This window comes from Schistocerca serialis, chromosome 3 (genome assembly GCF_023864345.2).
Source record: "Schistocerca serialis cubense isolate TAMUIC-IGC-003099 chromosome 3, iqSchSeri2.2, whole genome shotgun sequence".
NCBI lineage: Eukaryota > Metazoa > Arthropoda > Insecta > Orthoptera > Acrididae > Schistocerca > Schistocerca serialis.
Genome location: NC_064640.1, coordinates 958,099,248 through 958,116,690, shown reverse-complemented (window position 1 = coordinate 958,116,690; position 17,443 = coordinate 958,099,248). Strand labels below are relative to the sequence as shown.

Sequence of the window (17,443 nt, the reverse complement as noted above, 5' to 3'; positions counted from 1 at the left end):
GTATTTACGAGAAAGGAATATTACATTTGGTCCTCAAGTTACGGAAGAGGTCAATCGCTTAACCGACTCGTTGAAAAATGTTAACAGTACTTGCTCCAAATCCGGGAAATTGCCAAATTCGATTTACAGAACATTCATTGAGAATGTTTGTAAACCGTACGTTGCTGATAACAAGTTTTGTCGGACAACCGACGTGCACGTTAAGCGTATTACCGTCAAACAGCACATCTGTGTGCCTGCCCTGAGATGTTTATTTCTATCGCCAGGTTAAAAACTTTATTTCAAGGCTTCAGAATTGTAGTGTGCTTCTGGAAACCCAGCGGGAATTGCACAACCGCACGGATGAAATAATTATTCACAGCATAATTCATAACCAACTTTCAGCACCGATTTTTCAGGCAATGATATCGTATGCGTGGTACGCACCAAAATTAATTCCCGAAAAAAGCATATTTTTAAATGTAAACCAAGTTTGTTGTCCGCCGACTCTTTGGAAGGAACAGTGCAGCTGTCAAAAGACTGCATTCATTAGATTTTCTTGATGGCGCGAGTATATTTGTTTCGAATGTTTATACGACAACTACCGTCCTTCTAGTTGTTCGAAGAAAAGTGAGGACACGTAACAGTGACTGGAAAAGCCATTGTAAAGTGACAAGGAGTAACAATTTAGTTGTTTATTATCCCAAGAGGTTTGAGAAATTTATTCGCCTACCTTTTTTACATTCCTTTTTGATTTATTTACCTAATTAGCCCTCCTATCCCTGTCATTTGGGGTATGGAAAATACAAACAAGAAGAATAACATCCGCTATGTTTTCTCGTTATTGGAAACCGGGTTTTCCGCATCCCAGCCAGTTACCTATTTCTTTTTCTCCTTTTTTTTGTTAAATTTATCATTTTGTTCGTTTTCGTTCGTTGTATATGGTCACGGGCGATGTCTCAAGACACCCGTTTAAGTTCGTCGTTTAGCGTTTCGCTCAGTTTTTTGTTTCAGAGAACACGCTGAGCTACCGTGCCGGCATTACCTTGGCTGTTGCGCTATCGGCGTTCTCGGCGAAAAGCGAATACCATGTGGGTGGATAAGCGGCAGTTGTTAAAGTTTCTTTCAACGATTTCTGGAAAAGTATGCAGTGTGAACCCCATACCTGATGATGAAAAACGCTCTATTTACGATTATTAATAGATCCCGCCCCGGCCGTTGTGGCCGAGCGGTTCTAGGAACTTCAGTCTAGAACCACGCTGCTGTTATGGTCGGAGGTTCGAATCCTGCCTCGGGCATGGATGTATGTGATGTCCTTAGGTTAGTTAGGTTTAAGTAGTTCTAAGTCTAGGGAACTGATGACCTCAGATGTTAAGTCCCATAGCGCTTAGAGCCACATAGATTCCGCCAATTCTGAATCGATTGTTTGTCGCAACCTTTAGGGGTGATTTTCTCAAAAACGGGAGGGTGTTGAGCCAAAATATCTTAGAGTCTTTCGTTTTACGTTGTACAACAAGCGACCTGCCAAATTTGAGCCGAATCGTTAGGCCGTGTCTGAGACCTTCCACTTGTGAGGTGTCACGGGCACGAAGTGCGGCAAGAAAGCCAGATCTCCAGGCAAGGGATGGAAGGAGACATCAGAGGCAACAACCTAGGGGGAGACCACGGCTGAGATGGATTGACGGGATCGGAGACTATACGTGTAAGATGGGCTAGCTGGGAAAGATTGAAATGGTTCAAATATCTCTGTGCACTATGGGACTTAACTTCTAAGGTCATCAGTTCCCTAGAACTTAGAACTACTGAAACCTAACTAACCTAAGGACAGCACACACATCCATACCCGAGGCAGGATTCGAACCTGCGTCCGTAGCGGTCGCGCATTTCCAGACTGAAGCGCCTAGAACCGCTCGGCCACTCCGGCCGGCAGCTGGGAAAGACCTCATGGACCGCGGAAGACGAAGGAGGTCTGAATTGCGATGCCAAAAACCGACTACGGTTTGTGAGGCGGACCTAGTAAATAAGTAACTTTGATGCTATGTAGATCCTGAACAAATACTGCTATCACTTGCGGTAATCATCTCATTCCTTATGCCCCTTTCAGATTTAATGGAAGTATCAGGTATCTTTGTGGGTTCGTACGTTCGTGTTGTGTGACTGGCGTGTGGCTCATCGCCAGTCCCGATCACGTGGTCCGCTTTCGGACGATGACCGGCGGAGCCGGGCACCTCCTGAGTAATTCTGTCTGTCAGCCCACCGCTGAGGACGGATCCGGGGCAGATACGGCCGCCTGCAGTATTTCGGTGCAGCCACCTCCACCTGCCTGACAGATGCGCGTGTGAACTGCTACACAGGGGAAATAAACAGCAAAAAAACGATAAGAAGGAAAAAATATCGTACTGACGTAAGGCCAGAAATATAGCGGAGCTACATCCACTTGAAGATAGAGATGAAAGGCCTTTGACTGTGTAGGTTTCAATGGATGAAAGGAGACGTGAGAACGCAGCACATGACTGGGAGCGTTTTGTCTGTACCAGTGTTTTAGCTCCACATTGAAGAAGGCAGTAATGTTTTCCACGATGGTAGCGCCCTCATGCATTATTATTAATAGTGGGCATCCGCTTTACTGCTGTTCCCGACACTAGTGTGGATGTGTGTTGTTTATAACGGAGCTGAGAGATAATGTCCCGTTATACCAACGAGAAACAGGCCGACATCATCTTTACATACAGCCTGGCAAACGGCAGTGGGCGGGCGGCAGCACGACTTTTAGTGGTAAATGCATAACCCCCATTAGCAGTCCGACCAGAAACTGTTTCCAGCAGCGTTCCGTCATCTGTGTGAGACAGGCTTACTTACGTAAATGGCTAGCCATTGGCGGATGCACCTGGTACGGGACTGGAGGAACAGAGTGCTGAACAGGGTAGAATACGATACCGCTGTCAGCATATTGTAATATTTCTGGTTTCACAGTCGTCATATTCGGCTACAAGAAGCTCTTATCAGAGCAGTTGAGAAGGCATCAGTGGGAAGATGACGTATGACGTGAATCGGTATGAGGTACTGGTGACAGATGGTGTATTCGGAACGCGTGTTGTCAGAAAGGCCGTCAAAATTGTGATCCTTTCTGCGATTGGCTGCTGTGTTCGGAAGTAGCACGCCAAAATGATTAACTGTTGTTATTAATATTAGAATAACTAAACAGTGAATTTACTTGCATTTGATATGGAAGTGTCTCTCAGAGGCGGGCTATCATTCCGTTATTTCAAAAGTGTTAATTACAGCAGAATAATGAACGACTGCTAAACGAAAAGCAGACGAAGGACTTCGTATATCTTTGAGTCGCAGTCAACTCGGTTGGCGGACGAGGTCGTTCGGTTTTCAGGCTGGGAGGACAGACATGTCGTCTGCTGCGGTCGGTATCAGTTAAGACATAATTTCAAATCTGTGGTTTGTAAATGTAAGAGCTCGATCAGTAGTCTCGGAGAACAGACATATTGCCTGACGTGGTCGCCATTGGTTACGAACTTGATCAGCAATCACTGGTTTTTCGGACAAATGAGAACTAGGTTAATAGTAATAACGCAAACACTTAGTTAATTATTTTGTTTATTCTCCGTGAAAGTGTGAAGACTGGAAATTGTTTGTGATTCCCAAAATGGACTATAATTGTGCAGTTCCTCGTATTCTGTTAATTAAAAGCGAGTGGCATCCTGTTTAAAAATACCAGTTCAAAATTTAATTATTTATACAATACCAGTTCCTCGCTAACATGGCCGAACGGTTCTAGGCGCTACATTCTGGAACAGTGCGACCACTACGGTCGCAGGTTCGAATCCTGCCTCAGGCATGGATGTGTGTGATGTCCTTAGGTTAATTAGGTTTAAGTAGTTCTAAGTTCTAGGGGACTGATGACCTCAGCTGTTAAGACCCATAGTGCTCATAGCCATTTGAACCATTTGAACCTCGCTAACTGTTTCTTATAACCTCAAGATAACGGATTCACGACACACGTGCTGTTTTCTGCACAGGGGACAACAGCTATAGAAAACTGCAGGCTGGTGAACATCATTTAGTACTTATGCATTACACGCAGAGCAGTGGAAGCAACAAGGCACCTCGCGTGTACTGCAATCTTAGTACACCTGTGGCAACACAGAAAAGATATGATGGAAGGAAATATTCGAGGGGAGGGGTTTACCATACACACATAAATTCCTCTCACCACATCTCTCTCTTTCTTTTCTCTCTTTTCCGCTTGGCGTAATATATTATGTGGCCCGCTAGCGTTGGGAAAGCCAGGTGGCCACATGGAACACTGCCACTATGCGTAGCTGTTATCAGGTGCAGGCCTCATTATCTACGGACTTGTCTCTGCACGACGATTTTCTGGCTGGTTTGTCGCGCAGTACACCATAGTGCTACGATCTCCGTCACAGATCAGGCTACTTTTAGGTGTGGTATCGACAACCTTCACAAAACGCACTTGTGTGCTGCGGAGACAATCAACGGTGTGGTGACAGCACACAATCAGCATTAGTTCAGCCCCAGTATATGTGGTGGGCTGATGGGAGACTACTGGCGACCTCGCCACGGGGCTAGTGTCTTTCCACAACTGCTCGTAGGCGAGGCACATCTGCACTTCCTGCGGGTAACCCTCCCTCCCCTGCTGGAAGACACGGTTCTGGTGGTACTGGAGAGAAACGTTTCCAATGAAATGCGAGATCTGTTTCACGTCACAAGCATAACTTAGGAGGCGCCATATTGGATTAAATCGTATGAAGCTGAACTCCGTATTTGGTGGTTTTTAAATTATAACGCATTTGGTACGAATACAAGTTGCCCCAGAGCACTGCCGCATTGAATATATCTCGAAAACGCGCCATTTTTTGCGAGATGTATTATAATAATTTTACGGAAAGCTACGTACAGATAGTCAAAAGCTACTCGTATTCGATGCTTTTCGTATTATAACTTCCATGCTGTGAATATATCCCGTTTCAGTGCTACGGGGCATCGGTGATATATCAAAAGTGCGTCTTTTTTGGCACCGTCTGTGACTGTTACACATTAAAAAATAACATCCGTAGTTACAGCCTTAAGACAGTTGTACAAATTGTATGTATACCATGTAACTTATACAGCTCTGTTTTACTGAAACTGTAGCGTAAATGACAACGTCGTGTATTTGTATGATGTGCAGTTCCCGATGTTATTTATTGCAGACAATGTACTGTGGCGTTTCTCCTGGCGAGATGCTTGTGGTTGCCAGTGTGGGGCTCTGCCTATCGTGAGCTGTGATTAAGTAACGTTCTTGTACAATCTGTCTGTTTGCTTACACACTTCCTATCCTGGACGCTCAAAGAATATCAGTTCCGGTCCAAGTGAGACCACCTGTACTGGGGGCATAATATTAAATCTGCAAAATCACGCGCAACGGTTTATGACATTGACGGCCTTAAATAGCATTGTAGTTGAAGCTATACCCTGGACGGGAAGTCGAAACGTTTCACTTCCCTCCGAATATTCTAAAGAACAAATTGCCACATTAAAATAAAACTGTTCGATGATGAACTTCAGTAATCAACTGCAACACTATCACTGAAACATCTTCAAACTACAAATCATCAGCAAAAGAACTGCTGTAACACAAATTCGATTATATCCTAAGACTTTCCATAATACACGCATTACGCCATATATTACCTGATCATCATTGATTGTTAGTCGAAATTAGATTCACCCACAACCAAAACAGAATCTCGGCCTGGCACAATATCGTTGCAGCGCGGAAGCGCTGTAACAAGTACACTCCTGGAAATGGAAAAAAGAACACATGGACACCGGTGTGTCAGACCCACCATACTTGCTCCGGACACTGCGAGAGGGCTGTACAAGCAATGATCACACGCACGGCACAGCGGACACACCAGGAACCGCGGTGTTGGCCGTCGAATGGCGCTAGCTGCGCAGCATTTGTGCACCGCCGCCGTCAGTGTCAGCCAGTTTGCCGTGGCATACGGAGCTCCATCGCAGTCTTTAACACTGGTAGCATGCCGCGACAGCGTGGACGTGAACCGTATGTGCAGTTGACGGACTTTGAGCGAGGGCGTATAGTGGGCATGCGGGAGGCCGGGTGGACGTACCGCCGAATTGCTCAACACGTGGGGCGTGAGGTCTCCACAGTACATCGATGTTGTCGCCAGTGGTCGGCGGAAGGTGCACGTGCCCGTCGACCTGGGACCGGACCGCAGCGACGCACGGATGCACGCCAAGACCGTAGGATCCTACGCAGTGGCGTAGGGGACCGCACCGCCACTTCCCAGCAAATTAGGGACACTGTTGTTCCTGGGGTATCGGCGAGGACCATTCGCAACCGTCTCCATGAAGCTGGGCTACGGTCCCGCACACCGTTAGGCCGTCTTCCGCTCACGCCCCAACATCGTGCAGCCCGCCTCCAGTGGTGTCGCGACAGGCGTGAATGGAGGGACGAATGGAGACGTGTCGTCTTCAGCGATGAGAGTCGCTTCTGCCTTGGTGCCAATGATGGTCGTATGCGTGTTTGGCGCCGTGCAGGTGAGCGCCACAATCAGGACTGCATACGACCGAGGCACACAGGGCCAACACCCGGCATCATGGTGTGGGGAGCGATCTCCTACACTGGCTGTACACCACTGGTGATCATCTAGGGGACACTGAATAGTGCACGGTACATCCAAACCGTCATCGAACCCATCGTTCTACCATTCCTAGACCGGCAAGGGAACTTGCTGTTCCAACAGGACAATGCAGGTCCGCATATATCCCGTGCCACCCAACGTGCTCTAGAAGGTGTAAGTCAACTACCCTGGCCAGCAAGATCTCCGGATCTGTCCCCCATTGAGCATGTTTGGGACTGGATGAAGCGTCGTCTCACGCGGTCTGCACGTCCAGCACGAACGCTGGTCCAACTGAGGCGCCAGGTGGAAATGGCACGGCAAGCCGTTCCACAGGACTACATCCAGCATCTCTACGATCGTCTCCATGGGAGAATAGCAGCCTGCATTGCTGCGAAAGGTGGATATACACTGTACTAGTGCCGACATTGTGCATGCTCTGTTGCCTGTGTCTATGTGCCTGTGGTTCTGTCAGTGTGATCATGTGATGTATCTGACCCCAGGAATGTGTCAATAAAGTTTCCCCTTCCTGGGACAATGAATTCACGGTGTTCTTATTTCAATTTCCAGGAGTGTATGTCCGTAAAAGCCGCCCGCAGAATGCCGGTTTGTAGGTTCTTAGTGCTCGGTTCCTATTTGATCAAGCAACTTGTGGTAACAGGTTTTTGGTATAGCCCCAACCACGAACCATTTGTATGGACATTCGAACATTTGTCGTACTGTACCTATGTTACAGTACACTCCAGTATTGAGCAAAGTTTGAACGACGAACAGGAACTGGCGCCCAGGCAAATTGTACGAATCGATCAGTACCTTTCGCAAAAGATTTTAATTGGGCTCAAATTAATGCTCAGCAAATAGCAGCGTTTCTATGTGCACCTTTCGAATTTTACGTGCATAGTCACCTTCGTTCGGATCTTAGGCCTACATTTCATACAGTCATCCTTAAATAACTCCGGATTGGATTGAGGCTTAGGGTTCAAATTTGGTTCACCGATGTATCAGTCCATAGTCTAATACAAGTGTTAACCGTTTGGGAAAATCTTCCTTCGTCTAGATTTTACGTACAAAAAACTCGTTTTTCTAGGAGGGTTTTGAAGCGTGCTACTAAACTTGCACGTATTGGTTCAAGCTTAGCACGAAGGTAGATTAATCAGTCAAAAGGAATTGTTTTATGGAATAAACTTTATCCGTTGTCGAGATACGATGATTTAAAACTGAGCTATATGTAGCACGTAAAATTTGTTGTTACGTCAATTGAATGCACGGAAACCGTTTAAAGTCAACCAGATAGATAAAAGATATACTCTTACAATAATATTGAAAACTCAGTTTCAGTAATCTAATCTCTTTTGGATTTTACCAAAAAACACGTTTTCTGTGAGTTTTTTCTTCTATGTTTCAAGCTTGCAGGATGGTTCAAATTTTATATGGAGGTAGATAAATATATGTCATTAACGGTTATCATGTTGTTTTGTGAGCGCTTTATACGTTGCCACGATATAAGCAACATGGATCGAAAGACAGTAAAAGAACGTATGCCGGATCAGTCGTCACCCGAATCAACAAAAATCTACATCGGTTGCCAAGCTACGGCTGACTAACGTTGCTACGGCTGACTAACGTAAAAATTATAGTTGAGTAACAGTTGGGAACCAGAATGAAAAATGCTGCTGTCGTAGCACCAAAAACATCTTCTGGACAGAGTTAGGGATACAAAAGAAAAGAAATAGCTTTCCGACGTATCTGACGGTTTCAAAGATATTTAAATCAAAACGTGTTGACATACTCGCGTGTTTTTATGAATTAACCCTACTATCCCAGCGCAGTGAATTCTCTTGGACACCCCCTGTTGATGAATTTATGTGCTTCTACAGAGTGGGATGCACCCACAATAGAAAGTACCTGATCGTGGTGGTGAATGTATAATAGGAAGCATCCCAGAATAGGGATGCATGCATCCTAAACTTTTATGACGTGTTGTGACATATTGCACAACATGACAAATGCCTTGTCAGATGTCTTGAGGACATGTGTGATGTTATATGACATGACATCTTGTATCATGTTACTTCATTTGACATGGTGCATTATGTTACAAGACGTGGTTACTAACACTAACAAGTAAAAAAAGCTCGAATATTTCAAGATGTTTTGAGTTAAATGTGCTGCAATAGGGGCATTTGTCATTCTGGTAAATTATGAGCTTCAGACTATCAGGAATAGGTTGCAACGACTGGTGTTAACAATACTCATACTTACTTCACGTTCAGCAGCAGTGGCCTCCCGAGACTCCATGTCTGCCAGAGTATTGTCAGCGTGCTGTCGCTGCTGGAACAGTCCAGGCTATGGATTTGTCCAGGCCAGGTACTGTACTGCCCGTAGCAGTTCTGGATCTTGCACGTCACCGCAATACTTTGTCTCTAGCGGTTTCTTCATATATTAGCACTCGACAAATCCCCTACATGTGGCTGTGCCTGTCCGCTCAGGAGTGTTGCTCAACACATTCTCTTATGTTAATGATTTGTACGTACTATCGGTTGACATAGGCGAACCATTAGAGTGTACTCTGCAATTACTATTGCGTAGGTGGATGACTGGAAAGTTTCCACAGTGAACAAAAATCTTACGTTAGCCACTACACTTCCACAATATTCAATTTACAACTGACAATGTGTTGGAGATTCAATTGACTTAACGGATACTTCTACTAGTATGTATCTCAGATCGCTGTGCAGCATACGTAGTGTTCCTGTACCAGTATTTCGCTGTTCATGCCATCGACGTCAGGTTAAGGCTGCTCACTGGCGATGCTAGTTTGCCTCGGTGGCTGTGCAGTCAGCGTGACGGATTGCTAAGCGAAAGGTCTGGGTGCGATTCCCGGCGGGGCCGGAGACTTTCTCCACTTGGGGACTGGGTGTTGTTTGTCCCCACGTTCGTATCGTCATTAGTGACATTACACTATTGAGATGGCTGTATGGGTACGTCCTGAAAACTAATAAACTGAAAAAAATGATCCTTCTGTTGATAGTCGTAGTCAATGTCCTACGATGTATCACTCCAGCTTGTATCATGACTCTCACTGGCATTAATGCAGTTAACCTGTACGTTGATGATGATATGTGTTTTCGTCGAATCAGTAATTATTCTTCTTCTAATTTAGGAAAGTAACTGTAACGAGACGCCAACTCGACCCTGTACTGGATGGTTATAATTAAAGTGAATTTACTCACAGAGCTCCAGTGTGGGCTGTTGTCATAGTATGGCACAAAAACTTGGTAGAAATTCTAATGCGTTAATGCGGAATCGATTGCACTGCAAAAAATTATTTCCAATTTTGATCACCACGTTCAAGTCTGGCGCTGCAAAAACCAGAAAGACATATAGAACTGTTTCCACACCTAATTGATAAGGAATAGGATGTGGGCAGAAAAAATCAGACATGTGAGAAAAGTGTAAGTTTTATTATATTATTAACCGCTGCTTATACAGTTTGTTCAATACGAGCACCAGAGACGTCGACGAGATGCTTTACAGAGCCAGATTTGCAGCTGGTGGCCAACATTTGAACTATTTTTTTTTTCAGCGTAAATCGGTTCCGCATTAATGTATTAGAATATCTACCAAGTTTCGTTGCCATACGATAATTACATTCCACACTGGACCTCCGTGAGCAGCTGCACTTTACTCACACGATGTGATCAAAAATATCCGAAAACCTGGCTGAAAATGACTTACAAGTTCGTGGCGCCCTCCATTGGTAATGCTGGATTTCAGTATGGAGTTGGCCCATCCTTACGCTTAATGACAGTTTCCACTCTCGCAGGCATGCGTTCAGTCAGGTGCTGGAAGGTTTCTTGGGGAATGGCAGTCCATTCTTCACAGAGTGCGGCACTGAGGAGAGGTATCGATGTCGGTCAGTGAGGCCTGGCACGAAGTCGGCGTTCCAAAACATCCCAAAGGTGTTCTTTAGGATTCAGGTCAGGACTCTGTGCAGGCCAAGCCATTACAGGGATGCCATCGTCGTGTAACCACTCCGCCACAGGCTTTCATTATGAACAGGTGCTCGATGGTGTTGAAAGATGCGTCGCCATCCCTGAATTGCTCTTAAAACATCAGGCCAATGCTGTGATAATGCCACGCAAAACAACAAGGGGTGTAAGCCCCCTCCATGAAAAGCACGACCACACCGTAACTCCACCACCTCCGAATTTTATTGTTGGCACTACACATGCTGGCAAATGACGTTCACCGAGCATTCACCATAACCATACCCCGCCATCGGATCGCCACACTGTGTACCATGATTCGTCACCCACCACATCTTTTTCCACTCTTCAATCGTCCAATGTTTATGCTCCTTACACCAAGCGGGAAGTCGTTTGGCATTTACCGGCGTGATATGTGGCTCACGAGCAGCTGCTTAACCATGAAATTCAAGTTTTCTCACCTCCTGCCTAACTGTCATAATACTTGCAGTGGATCCTGATGCAGTTTGGAATTCCTGTGTGATGGTCTGGATAGATGTCTGTCTATTACACATTACGACCCTCCTTAACTGTCGGAAGTCTCTGTCAGTCAATAGACTAGGTCGGCCTGTACGCTTTTATGCTGCTTCATGTCCATTCACGTTTTCACTTCACTATCACATCAGGAATAGTGAACTTAGGGATGTTTAGGAGTGTGGAAATTTCGCGTACAGACGTATGACACAAGTGACACTCAATCACCTGACCACGCTGAAAGTCCGTGACTTCCGCGGAGGGCCTCGTTCTGTTCTCTCGCGATGTGTAATGACTACTGAGGTCGCTGATATGGAGTACCTGGCAGTCGGTGGCAGCACAATTCATCTGATATGAATAACGTGTGTTTTTGGAGGTGTTGAAAGATGTGAGAGAGTTCAAATTCTGAGAAATAAGGAATGACAGTTGCCAAATAAAATGTCTTCAGCATTTACGTTATACCATACGCAGTTTTTTGGAAGGTATGGTGTATTGATAGGGTGCATGGAGATAAGTGATTTGGACCTAGTATGGTAGGTAGGTTGCTAGTATTACATAGGTATAGCAGTAATGATAGTAGGGGGATTGTTTTAGTTCTGCAGTGCAGACAGTGAGTGAACTTTATAGACCTTAATCAGATGGTCGTATAGGGGTAGGGATAGGGCTATACAGGGTGTTTCAGAATTCTTATTAGACCCTTCTGGCGGTTGCAGAGGAGACTTTGTAGATAAAGCTATGATAAGGAACCCCTGTCCAGAAATGAGTTTTGATGTAAGCAACTTCGAAGGTCAGTTGACTTTCAGGATTTCCACGTCACGGCATACACACGTTGTAAACAATTAACTCTGACCTGTGTGCTCTATAGGAGCCCAATGCATGGGCATGGATGTTTGTGATGTCCTTAGGTTAGTTAGGTTTAACTAGTTCTAAGTTCTAGGGGACTAATGACCTCAGCAGTTGAGTCCCATAGTGCTCAGAGGCATTTGAACCATTTTTTGATGACCTCAGAAGTTAAGTCCCATAATGCTCAGAACCATTTCAACCATTTGAACCCAACGCATGGGGAATGTTTTGAGTAGTCATCAGGTTCTCTTCCACCTATTCTAGTTGCGAATGTACCAGTTTTTCCCATCTGTTATTGTAGTCAGATGAACGTGGTATGTGATGTAATAATTATAATTGGGATTGACTGTGGCACACTGTTCTCAGTTTATGTGCATACCGTGAAGTGGGAGATTTTAAAGTGATCTGATCTTCCAAACTAATTTTGTATCCAACAGTTACATTTTTGGACATGTGTACTCATTGGAAATATTATCTACTAAGTCCTCTCTTCAAACCCCAGAAGCCTACAATAGGAGTCGCTAATATGTTGTCTTTTATTGCAAGGGACTGGGTTTCGATAACCAGCATTTTTTGGCTGCTCAGATGGAGACAAAGTTGTGGGTTGTAAAATAAATTTAAAAGCTGATTTAAGTGGAATCCAGGTGTCGCTACGCGCTTTTTCTTTGTAGGACAGGTGTGATATCAGTGCTTAATCCTTGAAAGAGACTTTTGTGGGTAGATTCTGTGTGGATTTCACTTATATGGAGTGACGCTACTAATTAGTACTGGACGTCTCACCCAGAGTCTAATTAGTTAAACAGATTGATAAAATTGGCTGAGGTTAGTCTTAATGAGGTTGCTTATAATTATGCTGATGCTGTTATGCTTTTTGCATACAACCTATGCCTCGCCGCGTTGCAGACTGCTGGTGACGTCACCGCAGAGCTCGGTGCCACCGCGCATCACGGACTCGCGCAGCCACGTGCAGGCCCGCTACGGACAGCCCGTGGAGCTGCCGTGTGCCGCCCAGGGCTTCCCGCTGCCCTCCTACACGTAAGTTAACACAGGCGCCAACTCCATGGGGCCTGAGGGGGCACGCGCCCCCTCAAAAATTCGTTTGAGGAGGGCGGAGCCCCCCCCCCCCTTCAATAATTTAAGAAAATTATTAGTCATATTATCTCTATCTCTCTTCTTAGCGATGACATGCCCTGTAGACTACGCGGTGTACCAACGATCTGCTTCCACCGCCTTCTATTTATCGCCGCCTCTCTCCACCCTGCGGAAATTCCTAATGCTGTGATGTCTTTCTCTATGTCATCTTTCCACCCTGTACGAGGTCGGCCCAATGGTCTTGTTGCCTGGACAGTTCCTTCAAATGTTTCTTGGTGATTCAGTTGTTTTCTACTCTAGCCACATGTTCAACAGGTACATTTCTGGACATGTGTACCGTTTCGAAAAATTATCTACTAAGTCCTCTCTACAAACCCCAGAAGCCTATAATAGGAGCCGTTAAATATGTTGTGTTTTATTGCAAGTGACTGGTTATCGGTATCCAGTATTTTTGGGCTGCTCAGATTGAGACAAAGTTGTGAGCTGTAAAAGAAATTTATAAGATGATGAAAATGGAATCCAGGTGTCGGTACGCGCTTTTTCTTTCTGGGACAGGTGTGATATCAGTGTTAAATCTTTGAATGATACTTTTGTGGGTAGATTTTGTGAGGGTTTCACTTATGTTATGCTTTGTAAAATCACAAAATTATTTTGGAATTTTTTATTTTTCTTATTTGACGATAGTTACCTTCTAAAATACATCCAGTAATGAGTTAAAACAAATATTTATCATAGTAGTAAGCAGGTTAAGAGGAAACGAGTGGTGTGAATCATGATAGTGTTATGGTGCTGCGGGCACACTTAGAATTTGTCCCGGTGGGCAAACCTTGGGGTAAAGTCTGGCGCTGGCGGGCCAGCGCTGCGGCCAAGGCAACATCAAAAGGACTGGAGCAGAGGCGCCTGAAACCCTCCGCCTCACATCGCCTTGACGCTTCGAGACATTACGACACCGTGGCTATACAAAGCCCACCCTGCTATCGCAGTCATTCAGTGTGGATAGTTTCGTTCAGTGCATGCTGCAGATATGTTTAGTGTTCAGACTTTAGTGTCTAGTGGACTATTTTGCATGAGTATATTTTATTTGTTTACTTTATTCTCTTAGCGTATTGTGAATTAAGTTTGCAATGGATAAATTTGTTACCCAAAGGCGCGCTTGGAAGTTGATGATGCTGCAAGTCAACCTCCAACAATTATTGTGTCGTCAATTGTTTCGTCGCCTCCTGGCAAGAACCGTTCACAGCCGAAACCTGTACAATCCGGTAAGAGAAGATCATTTCAGAAGTCTTGGTTGATCAAATATACTTGGCTAGAATATGAAGCATCTACCGAAAACTTTTTTCCAAAAGCCGCAAAGAGACATATGCTAAAAGTGAAACGTCCCCTTTGAACAATTTATACAAGACTGTGCTTAACCTGACACACAATATTTTGTTAGCGCAACGCAATCTGACTTTCAAAATTCCCTACAAAAGAATGGCCCTGACTAACATTAAACTATACCTTTCACAAATCACTTACCTCACAAAAATCTTCGCTGCTCAAGCTATTGCAATACAGCGAGCGCCACTGCTGCCAGCTAAATAAAAGATTCAAACTATGGAAGGCACTAACTACTGATAGGGATAGTTAACAAATGAAAGATATTAATAGAGAACAAACAATGTATTTACCTTGATATCATCATATATAAATATAGCAGTTCATGACAAATTTCAAAACTCCGCCATCTCTCTCCCCACATCCACCACTGCTGGCGGCTCACCTCCAACTGCGCAACGCTACGCGCTGTTCACATCCAGCTGCCGCTGTCCAACACTACAATGGCAGACAACAATGCAAACTAGCCACAGACTGCACACAGCACAGCCAGTGATTTTCATATTGAGCGCTACGTAACGTTGCCAATAAGAAAACATAAACAGCCTACTTACATAGCCCCCATGCTCCCCACAAAAAATTTTACAAATTTTTTTTGGGCAGTGGCCAATAATGATTTGATAAATTTTTTCATAATTACAATAACAAAGAAATCAAATGCACACACTTATTGATATTATGTTGGTCAAAAGCTCAAATTTTCTCACAGTCTATAAAGACAGTCCTGATCATTCATCACAGTGAAACTGCCGTTTCTTTTCTCAAAGTCTGAGCAGTAAAAGACAATGCACACAGAAGTAGTGGATTTCCATGCAGTCTTGAAGAAGTAGTGTTGTCCTTCCAACGGAAAGACAGTGCTGACTCGACATGCAGACAGGTAATGGGCCACAATGGAGCAAACCCACAGCAGAGTCATTCGAAGTTTTGAAGAATATTGGTAGGTAGGTCATCACAGAGCAGACCCACTGTAGTCCTGGTAGAGATTACGGTACTGATGGATCATCAAAGATGCAGACCCACTGTAGTCCTTGTAGAGATAGCCAGCAGCCATCTGTTGTGACTGTGCAGGTGCACAATCACCATTGAAGAGTCTTGCGGATAATGTAGCAAGTCCATAAACCACCACTTGTGCACTCACAAAGTTTTTGGAATTGTCCTTAGAACCAGCAATGCTGTTATCCAGTCCCTTGCTGAATCATTAACACACGTGCAAACACTAACAGTCCCTACTTCTCACATATTGTCCATATACTATGACCAACAGAAACGTGTGCAGTGAAATGTAACTTACAAGTTAATAATAAGATGAACTGGTGTCAATTACAATTTTATAAATTTACAACATGAAAATACAATTACAAAGGTACAAAATACATCATTAAAGAACATAATAATACAGATAACATTTGTAGTACAGGCTTTACAAAAGAATAGAAATAGACATATACGTCAGTGTTACAGGAATTATGACATGAGTACATACATAAAGATCACAAGAACTTTTGAAACATCACCTTCACATGTGAGCAACAAACCAGAATAAATAATGTCTAAGCATATTTACAAGGTAAATAACATATTATTAATGCAAATTATATTTGAGGATGACAGTATTCCTCATCATAGTGAATGTAGCTTAATATTAAAAGTAGAAAAAATTCTATGAAACTACACAGAGACAGGAAGAAAACAAATACACAAGGGTACACAAACATATTGTGGGATAACACAAAAGGAAAGGACAGGGTTTGTTGTACTGCAGTATTTTGCAAACAAAACTTTCTTTACTTCTTGGAGATCTCCCTTCATTCATCATTATTCCCAAAAAGTCCTATCTATACCTGCTTTCTGTATTCTATTCATATTTCTTTCAATATAATTATTTCTCAGTGTACAATACTCATTTTGGCCCAAATCTTTTTCATATTGTCCATAGTCAGTTTCTTATATGGTCTACCTCCTCTTAAGCTAACTTAAATCTACTGAGCTCAGATGCTAAACTAAGGAACGAGGCAATGCAGCAGCACATAAAACAATTAATATAAACAGCAATAAAAAAAATGGAAAATCGCAAAGCAAGCTACAGTAAATCTAAATTACCAAGCAATTCAACATTACAACTAATATGAGCTAATGTGCAGCAACAATAAAAATAAATGAGTAGTAAAACTGGCTTAGCAGAGTAACACAAAGTCAAATTCAGTAACACTATGCCTGGCAAACAGCAGTAACTTATACCTAAACATGACATAGCTCAAGCAGAAAAAATAGTACACTAAAGATAACAATGCAGATAAGGGAAATGTATAATCACATCTTAATGTCTAACTAATTAAAGTGGTGCACCACAACAACTTATTGTAAAAAAAATATTACCATGTACTTGAAAAGAAAATTATGTGTTACTGTTACTAGTTCCTTCTTATTGTTCTTTCCTTTCCAAGTGCTCCTTTTTTAAAGAAAGTGGATCATAAAATAATTATTTAATAGATCTCTTGACAGAAAGTGTTCACATTAGCAAATGCATTTCATTTTATAAAAGCAATGCTGCAACACAGCTGGAAACCAGATATCAAGTGAAATAAGCAACTACGAAAAGCAAAGCATAAAAATATAATTCAATAGTCATGTGACATTTCATAAGTCAGTAGCTCTCAACTCTCATAGAAAGACACTTGTCATAATCAGGTGTGCAGATGTACGAATATTTCCCATCAATTCATAAGCATTGCAGTAATTAGCACAAAGTACGAGTAATCATATGTTTTCAGGTAATGAGCGTGTAATATTTGCGATGCTTTCTACAAAGGAATGTCAATAGCAAGGTTAATGGAAGTAATTAGGGTGTCGCATTTGCAATATTTTCTCTAAAGGAATGTCAATGGCGAGGATAAAGGCCTGCCTTTTTTCCTTTTTTTTTTTTTGTACCTGTGCTTCCGGAAAGGCACACCCTAATGGCTTGTTCCCCAGGTGTTTGACACAGCTGCGTGCCCA

General features: G+C 43.5%; 1 protein-coding gene across 1 annotated transcript in view; it reads left to right on the top strand.

The window, feature by feature from the left end:
• LOC126471343 (Down syndrome cell adhesion molecule-like protein Dscam2) overlaps positions 1–17,443 on the top strand; it is a 401,761-nt gene that overhangs the window by 220,292 nt on the left and 164,026 nt on the right. Inside the window, exon 5 of the mRNA XM_050099464.1 lies at positions 12,884–13,015. Coding sequence (XP_049955421.1) covers positions 12,884–13,015 — 132 coding nt within the window. The remainder of the gene's footprint in view (positions 1–12,883; positions 13,016–17,443) is intronic.